Raw genomic sequence first — 23,718 nt, forward strand, 5'->3', positions numbered from 1 at the left:
TTTTTGAACTTCATCAAATCTACCTTAACTTGCTCTGTTCTAAGGAAAATAACCACAGTTTCTCTAGTCTCTCCATGTAACTGCAGTCTTTCGCTCCTGCTATTAATCTAGTAACTTTCCTTTGCACCCTCTCTAAAGCCTTCTCAGCTTTCCTAAGGTATGGTGTCCAGAATTGACCACAATACAATAGCTGGGGCCCAGAGTTTTAAAAAGGTTTCACATAACTTTTTTGTTTGTACTCTATACTGCTACTTATAAAGCGAAGGATCCCATATACCTTTTTAAACAGCCTTCTCAACTTGTCCTGCTGCCTTCGAAGACTTGTGCATGTACATGCCCAGGTCTGTGTTCCAGCAACCTCTTCAAAATTGTACCATTTAGTTTATGCTGCTGCCCTTCATTCTTCCTACCAAAATGAATCTATCACCTGTCTGCCATTTCAGCAGTATGTCTACATGGTCCTGAAGTCTATCATCCTCCTCGCTGTTTACATATCAGAGTTTGCCATCATCTGCAAATGTCAAAATAATGCCTGATGTACCCAAGTCCAGGTCATTAGTATACACCAAAAATGGCAATTGTGCCAGCACCAACTCCTGGGGGAAACCACTGCATGCTTTCCTCCAGAGATAACAGTTCACTACTACTGTTTACTTTCTGTCCCTTAGCCTATTTTGTATGCACGCTTTCCCTTTAATCCCTTGGGCTTCAATTTTGCTAAGAATTCTATTATGTGGTACTTGATCAAACACTTTTTGAAAGTTCATAGACTCAAACGGCACAACCCTCTATTGCCCCCTCAGTTATTTCAAACAGTTAAAGTTAATCAAACACAACAGGCCTTTAACAAATCCATGCTAGAACAGCAATTAATTTTCTCCCGGATTAATGTCTCAAAGTTGCCCCATTGTGGATGTTCGACTTATTGGCCTGCAATTTCTGGGTTTATCCTCCTTTTTGAACAGTAGTGCACTATTTGAAACCTTTTGACACCAATCCCATATTTAAGGATAGAAAGATTGTGGCCAGAGCTTCCTCAATTATCTTACTTCCCTCAGCAACCTAGGTTGCATCCCATTCAGACTACAATACATGACTACTTTTAGGTCTGTCAATCGCTGTAGTGCCTCCAGTATTTTATATCCTATCCAATTTCTCCAAAACCTCCCCCTGTACTAGGATAGTGCCAGAATCATCTTCAGTGAAGAAAGATGCAAAGTACTCATTTTGTACCTCAGTCATGGTCACTGCCCCCATAACATCTTCCGTAATCAGCCTGCCCTTCCTGTGAATATCCTATTACTAGTTAAACGTGTAAATATGACTTTTGGGTTCCAGTTATGTTACTTGCTAATCTATTTACACTATTTTCCCTCTTATTGAGATTCTGAGAGGAGAACTGCCAGAATATCTACATTTCTTATAATCTTCGATCTTGGTCTTATTCATTTCCTTTGTTTTGTAATTATAAAAACAAACTTCAAAACTATTGCTACCTGGAATTTAGCCCACATGTCCACTAGTGAGGCGACAGAAGTGAAGTATTTTCATTTTCACATAAACCAGCTCAAACGCATGCCTTGACTAAAAGTAGAAAAATCTTACTCTGATCTTTGGGTCGCCTCCTGGTTTATGGCTGGTTTGTGGAGCATCTGTATCCATATCAACATCAGCCTTATCATCAGCATGTCCAAACAAAACCTGGGTCCAAGCTTTCAGCCCAGCCTGTAAACGAACTCCCAAGATCCTTTCAATCTACAAGAACAGTTCAGTTAGTGAACTCTCAATCTAATCTTTTTCTCCTTTTACAAAGAAATTCTACACACATCTTCCAGCATCGTTTCTGGTTATGGCACTTCTTACCTCAATATCCAGCTTATTGACCCAGATTGGCAAATTGGAATACGAATGGAGGTTCAAGTCATCAACTGCCTTCTGAACACGGTTCAGGATTTCAGAAAACACTTTCTGGTCATATACACAGGTTTCCAATGAACGAACTTCGAGGTCTATTTTCTCTTCAATAATTAGAAGATCATCCACCTGAAAGATTTATGCAGATTAACTTATATTGCTGCATTCATTTAATTGAATTGCTTTTCTGCAGTAGCTTTCTCATTTTTTAAGAATCAGATGTAAATGTTATCTAAGTTCTGAACAGACCTAATCAGGACTTTCCCATTCCTGTTACAAATTCCACAGTAGTTTGCAGAAGTATTAAACAATGCATAGAACCATCACTTCCCACCCCACCACCATGTTCAAAAACAACTCAATTACAGTCGTGGACAAAGGGCAACTGAAATTAAAACTAAAATGGACAAACCTTTTCCTGGAAGCTGAAAACACTCTCTGCCAAACGCTGTACATAAGGATCTAATTTGTAGGATTCCCAGACCAAGGCAATTCCTTCAGCTATCAATCCCTGCACCTCTCTTTTCAGGCCAGCGACCAACAGGGATATTGAAATTCGCTCCTCTACCTTCTCACATGTTCTTTCATAGGTACGAACACTTTCAATCAGTGAAATAGCAAATGGATAAAGCTGATTAGCTTGGTGAGCTTTGTTGACAATTGCAAGTGGAACACGGAACCCAAGCCATTTAAGATTGCGAACTTCTTTGGAAAGTGTAATAATCTCAGGCAGAAAGTTCACTTTCAACTTCAGAACATTCCCACTACGACCACGAGCACGTGTGCTTTCTATAGTGAAAATACGACCAGACACGCCAAGGTTACGCTGTTGGACCTTTCTTGCCCAGTCGTCAAAAATCTCTTGCGTGTTAAGCTTCATGCGAAAACTGTCACCATCTTGTTTGAGTTTCTGTCCTTCTACATGATTTTCCCAACCCTTACCGAGAACATCTTCTACACGTTTCATGTAGGCAGTGAGCTGTCGGTCAATCTGTTTTGCCCAAATAATAGACCCAGAAACAGGAGGCAAGTCACGGACATGACTCATCTTACAAGCTTGGCTTTGTGGGTACTGCACTTTGAACTTATCATGCAAGGCTTCAATATCATCCTTCACACGTTGGATTAGCTGTGTTTGATATTCACGAATAGCACCTCGAATGTGAGGACGAACAAAGAGAGCATTGAATCTGGAAAATATTCTAAACATTTCATTGGCATTTTTTGCAGTGCCAAGCTGGTCTCTAAGTCGGGCTGTAATACGTGTTTCAACTCTGTCAATTCGCTCATCATAGCGCTTCAGAGCTGCTTCCCAAGCTTCAGTTCCTTCTTTGGAAACATCCAACCCATCAACCTCCTTGACGTTTTCATAAGCAAGGTTCACCTCTTCAATGGCATTTGCATCAGCTGCATCGAATAGAACTTCTGCTACTTTCATGTCCTGGGGTTCAGGGCCTTCCCCCTGGGACTGCTGGGCAACTGCAGTCACCTATAAAATTTGAAAAAGAGAAAAAAACTCCTGAAGTGTGGCAAAGAAATGTTAAAAGCAAACATTTTGTTGTCGCAAATAGCGAGAAGTTGAAGGATCGACTTTACATAAATGGGATAAAATGTGGTTCAAAAATTGGCTATAACAAAAAATTTCCGTTGGCACTTTTAAATTACGGATGACCAGTACTAATGTCACTGACTCCCAACACAGGTACAAACCCCAAGATAAGCCTCGACAGATTCGGATGTTAAACTGGAGTGCCACTTTTCTTGCCCTTGACCCTTCTCAAATGAATTGTGCTTTGAGTTGCAACTGGTAAATGATTAGATCTCTCCTACACAACCAGCCTCTCTCTCTCTCCACCCACTGCAAGTACCCAATCTCAATTTTGGATACAGCCTTATGCAAAGAAAATGGCATGCGAGTAAAATAATGGATAATACCCCAGAAAGAAAGCTCAACTTCCATGAAGTATGCTTAAAAAACCAAGATTAAAAAATTGTAACCATTGAACTTTGCTTACATTTGGCTACTTCTAATTAAACAGATGCACATATTGAGTCTCAACATTTGTTTTCAAAACAATTCTAGTGTCTTAAGTCACTTATAATTATTAAAATGTGAATTAAACATTGTGCTCACTGCAATGAGCAGTTATTCCAGTTAATACACTGTATATCCCAACTACTGGTTAAACCTCCTGTACATCAAAAATTACCTGGGGTCTAAGAACTCGGACAATGACAGCCCGCAGTTGTTCATGCTGCCGCCTGAATTTTCTCATCTGGTCAAGACGAGCCTGCAGCCTACGATGAGCAGGATTGATACGCCATACCATCTTAAGATTTTCTTCCCGCTTTCGTTTAACTATATCTCTAAGCAAAACCTGAAGCTTCTCATATTCATCATCCCATGTTTGGAACACTTCAAAACATGCCACCATCACCTGAAAAACATGGTTCCCTATAAAGTTCAATGTCAATATAAAATATTTTCACTAAGGTTATGTATACATGCTTAGAGAAACGTCCATAAAAGTGGGTGAAGTATGAAAAAAAACTGGAAACTATATAAATCTCAACTTACCTTTTCAAATTCTTCATAAGCAACATGCATCAATTTTCGTGTTCCCAAGACTTTAAGCAACTGGGAGCTCAGGTCTCTTGAAATTGCTTCCACCAATCTCAACGCTCTCTGAATAGGATATTTTGTGTTTCTGATTTTTCGCAAGTGAGTGAAGATTGCAACTAGCGCCTGTCTGATTTTATCCAGTTCAGTTGCAGACAGCAGATCATTAAGTGGGAAATCCTTCATCAGGGGATTATAGTCATTTACAGTTTCCAATGCCTGTTTAAGTCCTATTATTTTAGAAAAAAATCTTGTGGTTAAAAAGGTCAAATAACTTAAATTAAATTTATATGCTGACACCCTAATGACTTGTGACCCAACCTTCTTAATAATTTGATATTGAGAAGTGTCAAGTTTTTAGGCCTTAGTGATCATCAAATCTGAAAATTCTCGGGAGGTTACCAGTGCAAAAAATTGAACTTAGATGACTTAACAACTAACTTGACAAAGCTCATCAGCCTGTATTCTGTAACACCAACTTTCATCGATAGGCACAAAGAACTAAGCACTGCAGATAGCCTAGACGAATATAGGAAGTGCAGGGACGAAGTAAAAAAGGAAATAAGGAAATCAAAGAGAGGGCATGAAAAAAGATTAGCAAGTAAAGTTAAAGATAACCCAAAGATGTTTTACCAATACATTAATGCTAAAAGGTTAGTTAAGGAAAAAGTGGGACCTATCAGAGATGAAGATGGAAACTTGTGTGTAGATGCAGAGGCTGAGAGAAGGGTTTTGGATGAATATTTTGTCTCCGGTGTTTACAAAGGAAAGGGAAGATGTAAATATAGTAGTCCAGGAGGAACACTGCGAGATATTGGATGGGATAGTCAAAGAGAGGAAGTACTCGAAAGGTTGAAATCCTTGAAAGTTGATAAGTCGCCAGGGCCAGATGGATTGTTTCCGAGGCTGCTGAAGGAAGTCAGGGAGGAGATAGCAGTTGCTCTGAGGATGATTTTCCAATGTTCACTATATACAGGGGAGGTACCGGAGGACTGGAGAAATGCAAACGTAGTTCCACTGTTTAAAAAGGGATCAAAGGAAATGCCAAACAATTATAGGCCAGTTAGTCTTACATCGGTGGTGAGCAAATTAGTAGAATCAATCCTGAGAGATAGGATTAACTGTCATGTGGAAAGGCATGGACTAGTCAGGGATGGACAGCATGGATTTGTTATAGGAAGGTCTTGCCTCACAAATTTGATTTAATTCTTTGAGGAAGTGACAAGAAGGGTTGATGAAGGTAGTGCAGTGTATGTTGTGTACATGGATTTTAGCAAGGCATTTGACAAGGTCCCACATGGCAGATTGGTCAGGAAAGTAAAAGCCCATGGGATTTAGGGTAATGTGGCAAACTGAATAAAAGGTTGGCTTTGTAACAGGAAACAAAGGGTAATGTTCGATGGATACCCTTGCGAATGGCAAGTTGTCTCAAGTGGTGTTCCATAGGGCTCGGTGTTGGGGCCCTCGCTGTTTGTGTTATATATTAATGATTTGGACGTGAATGTGGGGGGCACAATTGGGAAATTTGAAGATGACACAAAGATTGTCCGAGTAGTGGATAGTGTAGAGGATAGCCATAATCTCCAAAACGATATAGATGGGTTGGTGGAGTGAGCAGTAAAGTGGCAGATGGATTTTAACAGAGAAGTGTGAGGTCATACATTTAGGTAGATCAAATAGTTACAGGGATTACAAAATAAATGGGAATATACTAAGAGGGGTAGATGAAGTGAGAAATCTTGGCGTACAAGTACAAAGGTCCCTGAAGGCAGTTCAAGTAGACAAGGTTGTAAAGAAGGCATATGGAATGCTCTCCTTCATTGGCAGAGGTATAGAATAAAAGTGAGGATATAATGTTGGAATTGTATAAAACACTGGTGAGGCCACAACTGGAGTACTGTGTGCAGTTCTGGTCACCACAATACAGGAAGGACACAATAGCTCTGGGAGAGAGTGCAGAGGAGGTTTACAAGAATGTTGCCAGGGTTAGAAAAGTGTAGCTACAAGGGGATTGGATAGGTTGGGGTTATTTTCTTTAGAACAAAGAAGGCTGAGAGGTGACTTGACTGAGGTGTACAAAATCATAAAGAGGAATAGATAGAGTGGACAGGATAAAATTGTTTCCCTTGATGGAGAATTCTAGAACCAGGGGACATAGATTCAAGATAAGTGGCAGAAGGTGTAGGGGGGACATGAGGAAGAACTTTTTTTTTTTTACGCAGAGCGAAATGGGTGTCTGGAATTTGCTGCCCAAGTTGATGGTAGAGGCAGAATCTTTTACCTCTTTTAATAAGCACCTGGATCTACACCTAAAGTGCTGTAAGCTGCAGGGCTATGGGCCGGGTGCAGGAAGGTGGGATTAGAAAGGGCACCTGGATGTCCTCGGGCTGGCATGGACAAGATGGGCTGAATGGCCTCCTTCTGTGCTGTAACTTTTCTATGGTTCTATGTGTATTTTCTACTTGCAAAAGCAATTTGTAACATAATCAATCTGAATTGAAGCAATTAGGCTCCCACTTAACGGGATTCTTAAATTCACACAGGTTATTACTGATTGAAAGCCTGATCTAGTGTCAATTGCTGTTTGTGGAAGAGTTTCCAAACTTCTACCATCCTGGAGTGAAAAAGCATTTCCTAATTTCACTCTTGGAAGGTTTGGTTCTAAATCTTTGTGCACTGGCCCTAGACTCCTCAACTAACTGAAATGCTTCCTTCCAATCTACCCTATTGTTCCCCTTAATATTTTGAAAACTTTGATCAAGTCAGATGAACATACAAATTAGTAGGAGTAGGTCATTCAAACCCTCGAGCCTGTTCTGCCATTTAATAAGATCATGGCTGATCTGATAGTAATATCAAATTTGCATCCCGTCTACCCCCGATAACCTATCACCCTTGCTTACCAAGGATCTATCCACCTCTGCCTTAAAAAATATTCAAAGATTCTGCTTCCACAGAAAAAGAGTTCCAGAGACTCTCAATCCTCAGAAAAAAATTTCAACTCATCTCCATTTTGAATGGGCGGCCCCTTATTTTTAAACAGTGACCCCTAGTTCTAGATTCTCCAACAAGAGGAAACATCCTCTTCACATCCACCCTATCAAGACCCTTCAGGATCTTATATGTTTCAATCAGATCACCATTTACTCTTCTAAACTCCAGGGGATACAAGCCTAGCCTGTCCAACCTTTCCTCATAAAACAAATCGCCCCTTAACCTTCTGAATTACAGGGAATACAACCCTAGTTTGCCTAATCTCTCCTTGTAGCCTAATCCTAGAAGTCCAGGTATCGTTCGTAAATCTATGCTGCACTCCCTCAAAGGCCAATATATCATCCCTGATTTGTGGTACCCAGAAATGCTCTTAGTTCTCTAAATGAGGTCTAACCAGGGCGCAGTATAGCTGAAGCATGACTTCTACCCCAATGTACTCTATTCATCTAGATATAAAGGCCTGCATTCTATTAGCCTTTTTGATTATTTTCTATGTCTGTTCAAGACATTTTAATGATCTATGTACGTGCAACCCCAAGTCTCTTTGGACCTCCACTGTTTCTAGCTCTTCATCAATTAGCAAGTACTCCGTTTTATTCTTTTTAGGTTCAAAGTGAAATCCATTTGTCACAGTTTTGCCTATTTAAACAATTAAACCGTCTCAATTTTCCACTTCCACTGCTTACAATACCACGCAACTGTCTCATCAGTAAATTTGGCTCTCTCCAATCATCTAAGTTATTAATGAATATAGGAAGTAGTTGAGGCCCCAATACCTTGGGATACCACTAGTCAAAATGCTACCAATTAGAGCACCAGCCCCATCACCCCTTCCCTCCATTCCAAACATGCTGGTGCTCTCTGAACAGCTGAAAATTTTCAAGGTGTTCAGTCACCCTATCCTTAATTATGAACACTAGAAATTTCCCATATTAGGCTAACTAGTCTATAATTCCTGGTTTTCCTCTCTCACATTTCTTACATAACAGAGTGACGTGTAATTTTCCAATCTAAAGGTTCCTAAATTGTGAGAACTGCAGAAGATTAGTTAGGGCATCTGCAATGTCATCAACTATTTCTTTTAAAACCCTTGGATGGAACCATTTAGTCCTGGGTATTTGTCACTCTTTGATGCCATTAATTTCTCCAATATTGCTATCCTTCTAACATTAATTTTGTTGAGTCCCTGTCCCTGATTCAACAATGGCTTCCATGGGATGTCTGGCATGCTGACCTCTTCCTCTACTGTAAGTGCTGATGCAAATTATCCAGCCTGTCCACTTTAGTTTCAATGACATCACCGTTATCAGTTTTCAAGGGGTCCATAGATTCTGACCACCCTGTCTTTCCTCATGTAACTTTAAAAAAAATTGTGATTTTGATATCCCTTGTAAGTTCTTTTCGTACTCCCTTTTGTAGCTCTATCTGCTTTGATACTATTTGCATCGTTCCCATTCGCCATGACCTGTACTATTTTTTAGCATTTTTATTTTAATTTGTTCTCTTAGTTTTGTGTTATATCTTAACTCTTTTGTTGCCCATGGCTATCTTTTTCAGCAAATAGAACCCTTTCCCCTTTAGGAGTATAAAATGGTTCACAAATTCTTTTTTGAACACCTCCCAATGATCTTCTGTGGTTCAATCCATTAACAGATTTTCCCAATTTACTGTGGACAGCCTGCATCATCCCACTGAAGTCAGCCTTGCCTAACTCTAAAATCTAAGAAGCCGTTTCATGTTTCTCTCTTTAAACACGTCAAAATCAATGTTATGATCGTTATTTAATAAATACTCACCCACCGTTAGACCATGTATATGTATATAATTGCATACAAGTATATACAATTACGTACCTGTATCTGTATCAAAGCTCACAGTGGCATGAAAACGTTTGCCATGTTTCAGGATTTCTAAAGTCAAAAGCACTTCTCCACTTTCTCGTTTCTCTTGAATGCGATATAGGGCTCTCTCCAGATTCAACCAGAAACTGATTTCTTGTAAAGCAGTCCCTGAGGCAGGATCACGGTCAAGCTTGGTTACCTACATATAAAATTTTGACAGAACAGTTTATCAAAATGGGTTAGCTTTATCATTAGATATTAACACAATTCATTTAGTGCTGTTTGTGAAATTCAGACATTAAAAGTCAGGAAGGTCTCATCGTATTGAGTCACCAGATTAATAAAGTGCTGCAACTGGTCTTAAAACTCCCGAGCAAAGCAGAAAGGAAATAAAAGATTGCCACTCCAGTTTACAATACCACAGGGGCCAATTTGCACATGGGTAATGTTTTTGAGGGGGCTTACTTTCAATTCAAACACACCTGCTTGGCACACCTAACATGGCTCTCGAAAGAATCCACAAAGTAAAGGGGGAAGAGCAGCACACGCACCAGCCGTTTCCTCTGTTCACTCTTCTTTTATCATGGAGCCTTTCCCCACCCCAACATCTCAGGAAAGGAACAAACGGTATCTGCCAGCTACTTAGTGGCCAGGGGGAGGTAAGGGCCTCACCATTAGAAAATGTCATGCTGACGGCCCCAGCCCTTGTTGCAGGGTTGGGGGCTGCACTCGCAAGAGCCCAAGTGGCAAGGCCCAAGCCCCCTCTCCCCAGGGAGGCTGGAGGCGACAGTTGAGGACAAAGCCCGGGTATTCATTTATTTAATGCTCATTCTGAAGTTGGTCCCTGCATCTCGTTTCCATGTGTGCTGTTTATTTATCTTCTCTGACCCGAGAGATTTCCCCCTCCAAAAATTAAAATTGATCTATATTTTTCCTGTTTTAATTGACAAGTAGAATTGGAGGAAATACAGTAAGTATAACTTTTTTTTAATGAATTGACGTTTTTTAATGTGACTGTGGAGATTATACTTTGGTCGTTGATTACTGAAAAACTATGTTTTTCATCTCTCGCGTAAAAGACCATGCTACTTTCAGGCCAAAAATCATGTGGTCAACTTTTAAGTGTACATTTTTACATGTTACACTTTTACATACTTACCTCCTCGGTAAGTAGAGGTTGGGAACTTCAACTTCAGACAGACCTCGGAGCTTCTACATACAGAGGCCGGAAGTGGGCTGCACATGCGCAGTTTTACGATTTTTAAACTTTCTTTGGACCAAGCTTGGCTGTGCAAAAGAAAAACAGCACGAAAAGCTGGGTCGTGTGACCAGCAGTGGAGCGCCATTGCTGGCGTGTTCCAGACAGGGGGCAGGGAGAGGTCCCAGTTCAGTTAAAAGGAGCAGAGAAACAGGCTCCAAATGTGAAAAAGGCTGTGGGTAGCAGACTTTAAGAGGGCTCTGGAGATGTTGTGAAGATCCAAAAAGGCAGTCGAAGGTTGGTGGCTTCGTGCTGCAGGCCGTTGGGGCAAAGCTACACCTTTGAAGCAATAGGGTTCTGCTCGGCATGGTTGAAGAGCTGAAGTTATGGTTGTGGGTTGGTGCTTGAGTGGATACTAGGAGAACGGAATCTAGGGAGATGAGATTGAAACCCTGCATGGTGGGCCATTGTTGATGTCAGAGTTGGAGCGACTTTTGGAGAGAATTCCCAGGTTAGATCTTTGAAGATGAAGGTGGAACCCTTCATAAGAGAGAGAGTTTCAGTGAGACTGGTGGACTCATTAAGGTCAGGATACTCTCTACCTGCCTCCATCCCTCAGGTAACATAAGAGATAATGACTGATCTTATTTGGTTACTTTGTCATGACTGGAAACAAGGAGCTCAAGCGGATATACAAATAGGAAAAACAGTCATCCTTTTGGTGGCCTCAGGACATCCAGTCAGACAAGCTGGAGGAGTGGGGTGGACCAGTAAATGTTTGGTGAGACATGCCATTATAGCCACAGCTCTATGAGCACTGTTGTGGAAGGTGACACAGCTCACAGAAGAGGCTGGAAGATGCCAAGGTGGAGGTGTGTGGTTCATAAAGCAAAATGTCATCTGCACATTACGCTCTTAGGCTGTGTCACAAACAAGGGTTCATTTACACACCTTTGACATCTTCTCCCAATGGATGCATAGTGATCAATTGACTGCGTGGGTTCTCAAGTTAACACATCACTAAATTGGACAAACTACTTAATGTGGAAAAACGGAAGTCCACTGTCTTTTTTCTGGAGTGGCAAGAAAGACAGACAAAAGGAAGAATGGATTGGGACAGGAAAGGGGCAGCACCGGAGGCTGAAGTTTCATGAATTGCCCAAAAGAGAAAACATTGATTACTGTCTGACTACAAGGGAGGACAAAAATTGAGGGACTTAGCCAACAAGGTAATAGTTTGTATCTCAATGGCCTAGTAAGGAGATTAGAGAAAAAAGTAGATAGGAAAATAAAAATCTCAGCACTAGATGGCAGTGAGTTCATGCACTGCCTTTTCACTATTATGGCCTAGAATCAAATCCGACCCAAGAGGGCCCTTTTCAGAGACAAGTAGAGAAAGCTTTGTTCTGCGTTTAATTACACTGTATCTCAACATGGGAATAGTCAATTCTGACACCAAGTGGGGAAAATAAAACGTGTTCCAAACCACAGCAATAACAATTCTCAAGCTGACGAGTAAAAATCACTCAAACATAAAAAAGAGGACCAGGAAAGATTTTTTTGAAAAGCCATGCTGACTGTTGATTTAATATTTTGAAATGAGCATTTTTCATTGCATGATTATTGCTAAATAAACTAAAATGTTCATTTCTTCAGCAACATAAATTCAAACAAGGTTGTTAATAGACTTCCATTACCCTTTAGGGCTTCACCAGATATTCCATGTGGTCAAGAACTACTTCCAAAAATTAACCAATGCTCTCACCAACCTGAAATGTGACCTTATACCATAAAATATGGTAATATCTCAGTGTCTGGGGTTGAAATGAAACCTTTGTTACTGAAGTTACCTTACTGAAATCAACAGGCACACTTTGGTGTTCTCCTGGCCTTTGGACTCAAGAATAACACCCATAAGCTATAAGCTAAGAATTCAGGATCATTAAAAATATAAGTTAAACAGTAGCAGACAAATCAGTACAATAGTTTTTATTTGATTATAGAATCTACAACTACACATCCTCACATACAAATATAAAAACAATTTGCTAAATTACTTCTAAATCTGGATCACCATCTGTTCCTTGAAACTAGGTGATGTTTTGCTTAAGCAGCATAGTTACATATTTAACTCCAGAATGGCTGCAGTAACGTGTTACCTCAGACTGAAGGTAAACACCTGGAGTTTAGCTTCCATATCCATCACTACCATAAGCAAATACTGCCAAACATTCACACGTTTAATGTATGGTTTTTAATTGTTTCATATCAGTAAAGCATTGTACATAATAAGTGTTAATTAACACTTACCTTCTGGATTTCTCTAATCCAACGGTTTACACCAGACTGCAGTTGGTTGAGGAAGGTTGGATCCTCCACTTTATCACCAAAGTCAGTGACTTTGGGTTTCTCTCCACGTTCATAGCACTGCTTGGCTAAATTAGTAATGACTGCATGGATTGGGAGGCTGATCTCTGGGATCTCAATATTCTGCTGCAGATGTAAAAGTCCCATTTCTAGCTCTGCAATCTTCTTCTCAACAGATGGTGCCATTTTGTCACCATCCCTGATAAAGCAGAGAATGAACAGAATGTAAATAATTCTCTGATGGAAACAAAAGCATCGAAAACAAAAATACTTTATGTAAGCATATGTTATGCTCCTTTTGGGATCCAGCTGCCATGAAACAGATGATACTGAATACCTGCTGAAGATGTCTCATGGTTTTTCCCTTGACAGCTTAGACTCAGGGGCTTTAAGAAACTAAAGTTGAACAGATTTTGCCAAACTTGTAATACCCATATTAGTATACAAGGATCAGCTGTATTGATTTAATTAAGTTTGATCATATTTGCGGTTCTATATGCTCAGCTTACCGTGAAATAAAATAATTTATTGATTCATATTAGGCTTCATTTCACCAAGTGCTGGGACTGAGGTTTTGTGCAAGAGTCACCAAAAACAGTTACATCCCCAGGTTTCGTTACCATATAATTAGATATAGGGCATTGGCAGTCAACTCTTGGCAAACAAGATTCTTAATCCACTTACAGGAGCAAATCCACTGACCACTGATCTCAAGAATTCATCTATGGAATCCTCGACTTTGGAACCAGTCATAACATAGGAGTTTACCATTCTAAAATCTGCGAAGGACTCTCTTTTGAACTTTCCATTTAGAGCAGTCCTGCAGAAGCCTCAGGGTAGGGGTGGTGAGAAAAATGACAGGATATGAGAAGAGAATAATATCACAGTAATCAGATCCCAATTTCAACTGGGGGGGGCGGGGAGAGAGAGAGGTTTGATGCAGTTCGGCAGGGAAAGAGAAGCAGAGTGCATCAAATCGAGAGCCAGGTTCAAGCGGTTTAAGGGTCATCTATACCCCACATTTTGATTACTCTTGGTTAATCAATGCATTTTATTATTGTGAAGGTGATGTCAGTTTTGCTAACAGCATTTGATGGCACACATTTTGATGCTCCTATAGTCAACATGCAATAATTTTCAAGCTAAAAGATTCAAGTTTGTGATAATCTGCAGTTGATTTACCCATAACTATATATTTGCTAGACTTAAGATGTACATATAAATGTAGAAGTAATATATGGCACATAAAAAAGTACCTGTCAGCCTTGCCAGACTCTCTGATGTACGACTTGAAGAACGGAGCCACTGCATTGCTAATAATTGAATGCAATGTTTCATATGGAGAGTCTTCACTTAGTGTTATAACACGCAGCTGAGATGAAATTGGTTTATCTGCATCAATAACTGGAGTACGCTTTATGAAGGCCAAGCTAGAAACAGATAAATATTTTGAAACTGAAACATAGATGACTAGATTATGTACAAAAACACATTCAAGCTCAAAGGAATATACACAAGGGGCTTGTTTTCCTAAAAGCAGATTAATCTCATTGTAAAATTAGTAAGTAGGGTACTAACGCTATTTCATAATTAATTCTAACACACCAGAACCACTTATCCGCAGTACACTTTAGATCAGAATAGCAAATATTATCGAACACACACTCAATATATTACATTTGCTCAAACCCAATAAGTTTGAGAGAGTGAAAGCAATGAAAACTTATTTAAATTCCAATATCACATCTGTAAATTAAAAATAGGTCCAGCATTGAACTGTAATCCTGGCCAAATAAGACTAATCCATGCAAACATTTATAAATCCAAAACTCAGTACCTGTTAGACTTAAGTCCATAATGAACATCAGTGTTAATGTTGTAAGCAATGTGCTCTTTCTCCTCTTCCCCTTCATCTCCAACATCCTCTATTAAGTAAACAATTGGTAAAATAAATATCTGATGGCATCTGAAGAGTAAATAATAAAGCAATTTGCTTAAAAACAGTGCAGCTGCTAAAACAATTCTGTGGTAAAAATTTCAGAGTTATTTGTTTCAGATGTTTTTTTCCCCCCAAATGGTACAAAAGCAGCATGCAAATATTTCATACTGAGCTATGTCATATACAGGTGTCAAGGACAGACTGGATACTTCTGTAGAGACAAAAGGCCACTCACAGCTGCTTTCACATTTCACCTGATGACCAGCTAAAGGTCTGCATTGACAACGCCCCAATAGAAGGTCTCTTCAACCAAAAACAAAACATATAACAAAAGGAAAAAGAGGGACAGAATAAAATTCCAGAATACTTAAGGATTCTGAAAGATACTTCAACAAGAAACATCTATATTATGTCTGTATGACAAGAAGTTTGTTCAACATTTGACTAACAGTGCTTCTTTCTATAGGAATCAAAAAAATGCAAATGGCTGAAGGTGTTTCTCCACTCTGCCCCCAAAGAACTAAAATTTACATTAGCCCTCCAGTTCCTTACTATAGAAGTCTAAATAAAATATATTTAAATGTGAAAGAAATAAAAAGGTATTCCATAATTTGCAGGGAAATCACTGAAAATGTTACTGCTTATCTATGACTGGATATTCAGATTTTAAATGACAGTTGAAGACTAAGAGTAGATGCAGTTCAAGAATACTGCAATGCAGATGAATCCTGACCTAAACATTACTGTTAATGTGACACTGAAATACTAAGCAGCATTTAACACATACATAACTCAAATTGTCCTGAGTGCAAGATGAAAAGCTTTGACAAAAATATCTCTTCAGCAATAACTCAAATTCTTTAATACAAATTCTGATGCACTCCATAACAGTTACACAAAACAAATAAATTCAGCAGTTCCTTCTGAACTATGCTAATCTGTTAATGCAGCAGACACTATCACAAAAACAATTTACACTATTTCTACCAAATATACCATCCCAACTTCATATCCATCTTCCACTTCAATTTTTCCAAACAAGTCTAAATGGTGTTCTTGTTCTGATATTTTAAAATTTGCGCATAGAGTAGACAATTATTCGGTATAGTAATGCATTTACCGAACAAGGCTATACACAATGCAGAGGAGAGATCACAATTTCCTATTTTGAAAGTTAACCCTGATCAATATAAAGCTGCCATCAATACATCTGATGGAAATGTAGAAAATGGTGCGAAAATTATATTCAGGCATTGAACCATCTCATGAGCTGTGGTGAAAAAACAAATATCCATCTATATACTGAGGCAGCTCTAAGTAATTCATGAAGTCACGCCCGTCAAATCACAATTAACGATCTCCTTCCTAAACCACCGCTTTATCCACAAAGGGAAACAATAACATTTTAACAGCATTAAATATCACATTTAAACAAAAATTCAAGCCACCACATTTAAACAAAAATTCAATCCAATGTCCATACACTAAAAAAAAATATGGGGAGGTTGGGGCGCGGAGGATCATACATTGCTCGAATTAAAAAATACTTGTTTCCAAACAGAACCGTTTTCCCTAACTCGAAATGAGAGAGAAGAACGAGGGACCTGAAACGTTAACTTTTCTTTTCTGGTCCCACAGTTACTGTCAGACCTGCGGAGTACTTCCGTTTTAAATGTCATATTTCCAGCATCCGCAGTATTTTGTCAGTAGTTGCTGTTGTAGGAATGAGGGGTCCGCCCCAAAGGGGAATCTTGCAGCTGGGCTGCGGGAGCTGTCTGTCACAAGGAGCAGCCCCTCCATCGACAGGCTTTTGTCTGCTGCAAACGTTCCACCCCCCCCCCCCCAATGCAAACTCCCCGTCCCACTTGATTTTAGATTAGCCCTGTAATTCCTCACCGGGCCCTACACAGACCCAGTCCCCAGCCCTTTCCTTGGGGCCCGGTTTTTCTCCAGCTACCGGCTGGGTGTGGCCGGCTTTTGGGAGATTACGTATGGAGCGCTTGAGGCGGGGGCGGCGACGACGACACTGACCTTTCAGGGTAGTCCGCTCGACCAGCACCGTGTGCATCTGAGGGTCGGACAGGAATTTTTTCATCTGCTCCACGGCGCTCTTCTCCTCGAAGGCCGTCTCCAGGGCGGCCGGCGCCTCGCCGCCATCTTCCAGCAGCAGCGGCACCAGCTTGCGGACGTGTTTCTGCAAAAGCGACACGTCGGCCACATTTTGCACTGTCACTTCCAGGCCGGTCGTGCCGTCCTCGCCGCCACCTCCTCCTCCTCCTTCGGACATGGTGAGTGCCCGTCGTCAATGCACAACCTGCCCGAGCAACCGCTTCTTTATAGACACCAACCAAACAGCAGCACCACAGCCGACTGAGTGTGGACTGCCTGCCACGTCACCTGACACTGCAGTGGATGAGGTAATACAGAACCGCAGTGCCCGCTGGGAGTTGTAGTCCACCTCACGCCGACAACAATGTCCAGTCGCCGCTGCCTCCGCAGAATAAACTACGCTTTCCAGAGTGCACCGCCCTCTCCGCAATCCTTCACCAAACTGGGTGGGGTTTTCTCAGTCTTATTCTTCTCCTCCTTTGCATTTTTCCTCGCATTTCTGAACTATTTCATAATTAGAAATCGAATATTGAATGGAATATTTTTGCGATATTACGTTTGCCGGTATTTGCGATCACACTCGCTTTGTTTATCAATATCAATTGCGCAGGAGAATTCTTTCGCCTGTTATCTTTCCACTTTGCCCCTTTCAAATAGATTCTTTTCACGATTCATTGGCACCGCAAAAGCTACAGGAAATAAAGAAAATTTCAAAAGACTGCAACTGATTACAAATTTGTATTCGAAAGTAGGAATCTTCTTGCTGAGCAGATTTGCAATGACGACTTCATGTGCACAATTGCAATGTTACGCGATTACTAAGAGGTTTTAAAACACCAATTTTTGGAAGCTCCTGCAGTTGTCATGTAAAAAGACCGATTGTGGGTTCAGGACTACCAATCCGCCTGTGTTATGGAAACCAGAAATTAACTGCAGTGTTGTTCAGTGAGAAAGCCACACATAGCTGTGTGACCAATATTAAACACGTTTTTGTTGTGTCCTTTTTTAAAATTCGACTTTACATAGATGGGATAAATGTGGTTCAAAATGGACCCAAGCGGTGACAGTGCGGGGATGAGTTAGGCATCCATTACAGGTAGTGTGGAAAAACATGCAATGTTTACATATATTTACTGCGCCGTCAAACAAATTATTTATGATAAATCGCATTGTTGCGATGATTTAACACATCTAAGTGTGGACCTAGACCCGTGTTCGTAGCACAGGCACCCTGGTGATATTGACAAAATTGCCGTTGTAGGTACCATGTTAAGTCCGTTATCGTTGTTGCAAGTATTGAGATGATTATCTGTTCATCCAAAATGAACGACCTGTAATCTCTGAACTGTCGAAGACTCGGGAACAGGATATTTATTATATCTGGTTTGTAGGCAGTTACATTTTCAAAGTTTGAATACGCAATTTGTTCGAGAATGCCAGCTCTTTGCATTACAATTCAATTTTCCTTGTACTCTGTTGAAAGGCAAGCTTTTCATCAACTATCAATCATGCGACCGCAGAAGATGCAACACCTGCCCCTTTACTTCCTCTCTCCTCACCGTCAAAGGGCCCAAACACTCCTTTCAAGTGAAGCAGCTTTTCACTTGCACTTCCCTCAACTTAGTCTACTGCATTAGTTGCTCCCAATGTGGTTTCCTCTACATTGGAGAGACCAAACGCAAACTGGGTGACCGCTTTACAGAACACCTTCGGTCTGTCCGCAAGCATTACCCAGACCTCCCTGTCGCTTGCCATTTCAACACTCCACCCTGCTCTCTTGCCCACATGTCTGTCCTTGGCTTGCTGCATTGTTCCAGTGAAGCTCAATGCAAGCTGGAGGAACAGCACCTCATCTTCCGACTAGGCACTTTACAGCCTTCCGGACTGAATATTGAGTTCAACAATTTTAGATCATGAACTCTCTCCTCCACCCCCAACCCCTTTCCGATCCCCCTTTTTTTTCCCAATAATTTATATAGATTTTTCTTTTCCCACCTATTTCCATTATTTTTAAATGTATTTCCACCCATTGTTTATTTCTACCTTTTAATATTCCCCCACCCCCACTAGAGCTATCTGTACCTTATCTGTCCTGTCTTCTACTCTTAATTAGCACATGCCTTTAGATAATATCACCACCTTCAACACCTCTTTCTTTCTTTGTCTGTGACAGCTTTTGGTTATCTCCACCCATTATTGGCTGCTTGTCCCAACAACGCCTCCACCCCCCCACCCCCCACCCCCTTGAACCAGCTTATATTTCACCCCTTTCCTATTTTTACTTAGTTCTGTTGAAGGGTCATGAGGACTCGAAACGTCAACTGTGCTCTCCTCCGCCGATGCTGCCAGACCTGCTGAGCTTTTCCAGCTATTTCTGTTCTGTTTTTGAATCACATGCACTGTACTGGACCAACCCATGACTAGTTTTAATAGTCCCTTTAAATTTTGATTTTTAAGTTTTTCATGTTTACCATATTAAATATTTAATTTAATATTTACGTACTTTTCATTTTTGAATGTTTTTATTTTTTGCGATTGATGTACATAGAAACCCGCTTACATGTGCGTCAAATATGACAGTGCATCGCCTTCTATTTGACACTCCTTTTTACCTATTATAATGTAACACATCTCGATCAGATTCCTGATACTGTGCAGTGGCTTCAATTTGCAACTAATCCTTTTAATTTAGATTATAAAAAGAACTTACGATATAGATTGCAAATTATCCCTTAGCTTCCTTGTTGTGAAGAATTGGCACAGTCCAGCACAGCGCTTCCCAAACTATTTTCCAATGTGACCATCTTTTACTATCTGAAAATTAACGTGACCCCTTACGCAAACAAAAGCAAAACAGCACTTTTTAAATTCTTTCATACGATGTGGGCATTGCTGGGTTGGGCAGCATTTGTTGCCCAACCCTAATTGCCCTTGAGAAGGTAGTGGTGAGTCACCTTGAACCACTGCAGTCCCATGTGATGTAGGTACATCCACAGTACTGTTAGGGTGGAAGTTCCAGGATTTTGACCAAGCAAAGGTGAAGGAGTCAGCTGTGTGTCTTGGAGGGGAAATTGCAGGTGGTCCTGTTCCCATGCACCTGCTGCACTTTTTTATTATTCTTTCACGGATGTGGGCGTTGCTGGTTAGGCCAGCATTTATTACCCATCTTAATTGCCCTTGAGAAGGTGGTGATGAGCTGTCTTCTTGAACTGCTGCAGTCCAGGTGGTGTATGTACACCCATTGTGCTGTTGCGGAGGGACTTCCAGGATTTTGATCCAGCAACAGTGAAGGAATGGCGATATAGTTCCAAGTCAGGATGGTGTGTGGCTTAGAGGGAACTTTCAGGTGGTGGTGTTCCCTTGTATCTGCTGCCCTTGTCCTTCTAGGTGGTCCATCGATTGCGTGCTTTCGCTGTTTGGCATGCAAGTAATCCTGTGTTGTAGCTTTACCGGGTTGGCTTCTCATTTTTAGACATGACTGGTGCTGCTCCTGGCATGCCCTCCTGCACTCTTCATTGAACCAGGGACCGGTGGCTTCTTATTCGGGGTTTGCAGCCTGCACAAAATGTTTATGAAGCCTCCTTGCCCACTCGCCAGGACCATCACTCTCCTCTGCCATGCCTTGGAGAGAGACCAAGAGACGTTCAGGGCAAGGGCAGGGCTGGATGCAGTCTGGGCCTCGGTACCTGTTTGGAATGCAGTCTCAGGAGAAGGGAGCGCTCAACCTCACCCACTGTGTCTGGGACCTCAACAGGGGGTCATGACCCACAGTTTGGGATGCATGGTCTAGCATCTATGGTAAATATTGTATTACTATTAGCTACTTTCTTGTTCATAAAATTTATTTTTCAGTTAAGGCCTAGATGCATTTATGATATTCTGCCACTCTAGAAGAAGCAAGGAAAATTCTAGGGAGGTGCACGAAAAGATTCAGCAGCTCAAGAAATCTAACAGGTTTAGTTATCTTCGAGATACCCTTGAAATTGATCTTTAATTAAACCGTGGAATGCTGGCATCACCGACAAAGCTGATATATATTATCTATCTCTAGTTGTCCGAGAAGGTAGTGGTAGGCTTTCTTGTCGAACCACTGCTGTTTGTTGTGGATGCTCACACAGTGCTAATCCAGCAACAATGAAGAAAGCACAATGTGTTTCCAAGTCATTTTAAAGACAGGCAGAATGGAAGAGGAGGGATAGCCCTGATAGTTAAGGATGATAGTTAAGGATTTGTGAAGAAAATCTTACAGATGTGGAAGTAAAATCCATACGGGTCGTGATTAGGAATAACAAGGGTCAGAAAATGTTGGTGGGAATAGTATATAGGCCCCCAAACAGTAGTTATACTGTTGGATAGAGCATGAAACAATAAATTATTGGAGCTTGTAACAATGGGAATATAATTAGTGAGGGTCTTCAATCTTCTTATAAACAGGACCACACAAATTGACAAAGATAGTGTGGAAGATGAGTTTGTAGAATGCTTTCATGACATTTTCCTGGAGCAATACATTGTGGAACCAACTTGGGATAAAGCTATTTTAGATCTAGTAATATGCAGTGAGGTAGGGTTAATTAGTAATCTCAGTAAAAGATCTATTGGAAATAGTGATCATATTACAATTGAATTCCATTTTAAGTTTGAAAGCAACATACTAAAATCACAAACAAGAATTTTAGACTTAAACAAAACCAATTACATTGGTATGAAGGGGAGAAGTGACTAAGATTGATTAGGTAATTAGACAAAAAAGATAAATAAATAGTGGGAAACATTTTAAAAATTCAAAATGCTCAACAAAAATTAATTCCATTGAAAAACAACTGAGCAGGAAAGATCTATCTGTGGCTTACTGAGGAGATAAGGGGTAGTATTAGATTAAAAGAAGAGGCGTATAATGTTGCAAAGAATAGTAGCAAGTCTGAGGATTGGGAATGTTTTAGAAACCACTTTGGTTTAACATCTCATCCAAAAGAGCCACCAAAAAGTTGATAAAAGGGAAAAAATAGAATGAGAGTAAACTAGCCAGGAATATAGAAACAGATTGCAAGAACTTTTACAAGCATATAAAAAGACGACTAGCTAAAGCAAACATTGGCCCCTTAGAAGCAGAGACAGGAAAAACTATAATGGAGAATAGGGAAATGGCAGAGATATTGAACAAATATTTTGTCTCTGTTTTCACAGCAGAAGACACAAGTTACATACTAGAAATAGAGGGTAATATAGTGTCTAAAAAGAATGAGGAAATTGAGGTAATTAATGTCAGCAGAGATAAAGTACTGGAGAAACTTAAGGAACTAAAATCTGACAAATTCCCAGGAACCGCTGGCCTACATCCTAGGGTTCTAAAGAGATAGCTGCAGTGATAGTGGGTGCACTGGCTTGGATTTTCCAAAATTCCCTAGATTCTAGAACAGTCCCATTATAAATGAGCAAATGTGACACTGTTATTCAAGAAAGGAGGGAGAGAGAAAAAACAAGGAACTACAGGCTAGTTAGCCTGACATCAGTTGTCAGGAAAATCTGGTCTTAACAATGCACTTAAAAATCATAGTATGATCAAAGTCAACAAGATATTACAAAAGGGAAATTGTGTTTAATAAATTTGCCATGGTTCTTCAGGAAGTAACAAGGAGAACTAGTAGATGTAGTCTACTTGGATTTCCAAAATTCAATGAGATGCCACACAAAAGGCTAATGCCCCCAAATCCAAGGACCTTTTTTGTGTAATATATCAGCATGGATAGAAGATTGATTAACAGATATGGAGCAAAGAGTAGGGACAAATAAGACATATTCAAGTTGGCAGGCTGTGAATAGCAGAGTGCAGTATATCTAAGTTTGTTGACAACATAAAGCTAGATGTGAATGTAATCTGTGAGGAGTACAAAGGCTGCAAAGAGATAAAGACAGGTTAAGTGAGTGCTGTGAACTTTTTGGCTTACAAGATTCAGTTCAACAAGACTAAAACCAATAAGGCAACATGAGATGCTTTGGTGTAGTAAATCAGGGCAATTTATTAAGAAACAACAGTTATACTTAACAAACCAAGGCAGAAACCTGACCACTCATTGGTTTTTACTTTCGGTCTTGAGCTTTGGGTGCAGTTCAACGCACTTAACCCCTCTCGGGATTCTTTTGCTCCAATGGTTTCTTTGTTTTGCTACCCCAGGTGCTGGAGCTTCTGTTTACCAAGACTATGGTTTCCACCTTTGGCAGTCTTCTTTGTTTCTGCACAATCAAGCCCTGTGGCTTTATAACCCTTTCAGGTGGATTGCCTTCCCGGTCAGGCTGCTTAATGTTCAGAGCCACTCCAGCCTGCTGGTTGGCTTAGACATTGAGAGACCAGTGTCTGGACCCTTCTAATTGAGACCTTGAGGTGATAAGACACTTTTGGAGAAGTGTGAAGACCCTTATTTAACCGGTGAGAACCGGTTTGAGTTAGTTGCATCTAGTTGCCTGGTTCCATGCTGTGTGAAGTTACCAAAGTTCACAGCTTCTTATGTTCTGAAACATGCAACATGAAACTTGCAATTAAAGTTATTTCAATGAACTCTTTAAACTTCTACATCATTAAAGCTACATAATCAAAATAAGTACAACTCAAATTTTTAGGATTAATTAACAGTGGATTAAGTAGGATTAGTTAATGTGATTGATACAAAATCAAACTAACTCCTTTAACTAATATCAGATTTTAAAAAATCTAACCATCCCAAAATGATCGATAATG

The 23,718-nt window shown here is 40.3% G+C and overlaps 1 protein-coding gene across 2 annotated transcripts in view; it reads right to left on the reverse strand.

Annotated features, from left to right (window-relative positions):
* The window catches only part of dync1h1 (dynein, cytoplasmic 1, heavy chain 1), a 105,031-nt gene extending 87,427 nt beyond the window's left edge, over window positions 1-17,604 (reverse strand). For both annotated transcript variants that reach the window (XM_078562365.1, XM_078562366.1), the window contains exons 1-10: window positions 16,905-17,604; window positions 14,772-14,859; window positions 14,191-14,364; window positions 12,878-13,133; window positions 9,382-9,568; window positions 4,493-4,764; window positions 4,125-4,352; window positions 2,327-3,403; window positions 1,864-2,043; window positions 1,606-1,755 (exon numbers count right to left, since the gene is read on the reverse strand). In XM_078562365.1, coding sequence (XP_078418491.1) covers window positions 1,606-1,755; window positions 1,864-2,043; window positions 2,327-3,403; window positions 4,125-4,352; window positions 4,493-4,764; window positions 9,382-9,568; window positions 12,878-13,133; window positions 14,191-14,364; window positions 14,772-14,859; window positions 16,905-17,160 — 2,868 coding nt within the window. In that variant the 5' untranslated portion in view covers window positions 17,161-17,604. The remainder of the gene's footprint in view (window positions 1-1,605; window positions 1,756-1,863; window positions 2,044-2,326; window positions 3,404-4,124; window positions 4,353-4,492; window positions 4,765-9,381; window positions 9,569-12,877; window positions 13,134-14,190; window positions 14,365-14,771; window positions 14,860-16,904) is intronic.
* Window positions 17,605-23,718: the final 6,114 nt, after the last annotated feature.

The sequence above is a fragment of the Cetorhinus maximus genome, chromosome 18 (genome assembly GCF_964194155.1).
Source record: "Cetorhinus maximus chromosome 18, sCetMax3.hap1.1, whole genome shotgun sequence".
In the NCBI taxonomy this organism is placed as follows: Eukaryota; Metazoa; Chordata; class Chondrichthyes; order Lamniformes; family Cetorhinidae; genus Cetorhinus; species Cetorhinus maximus.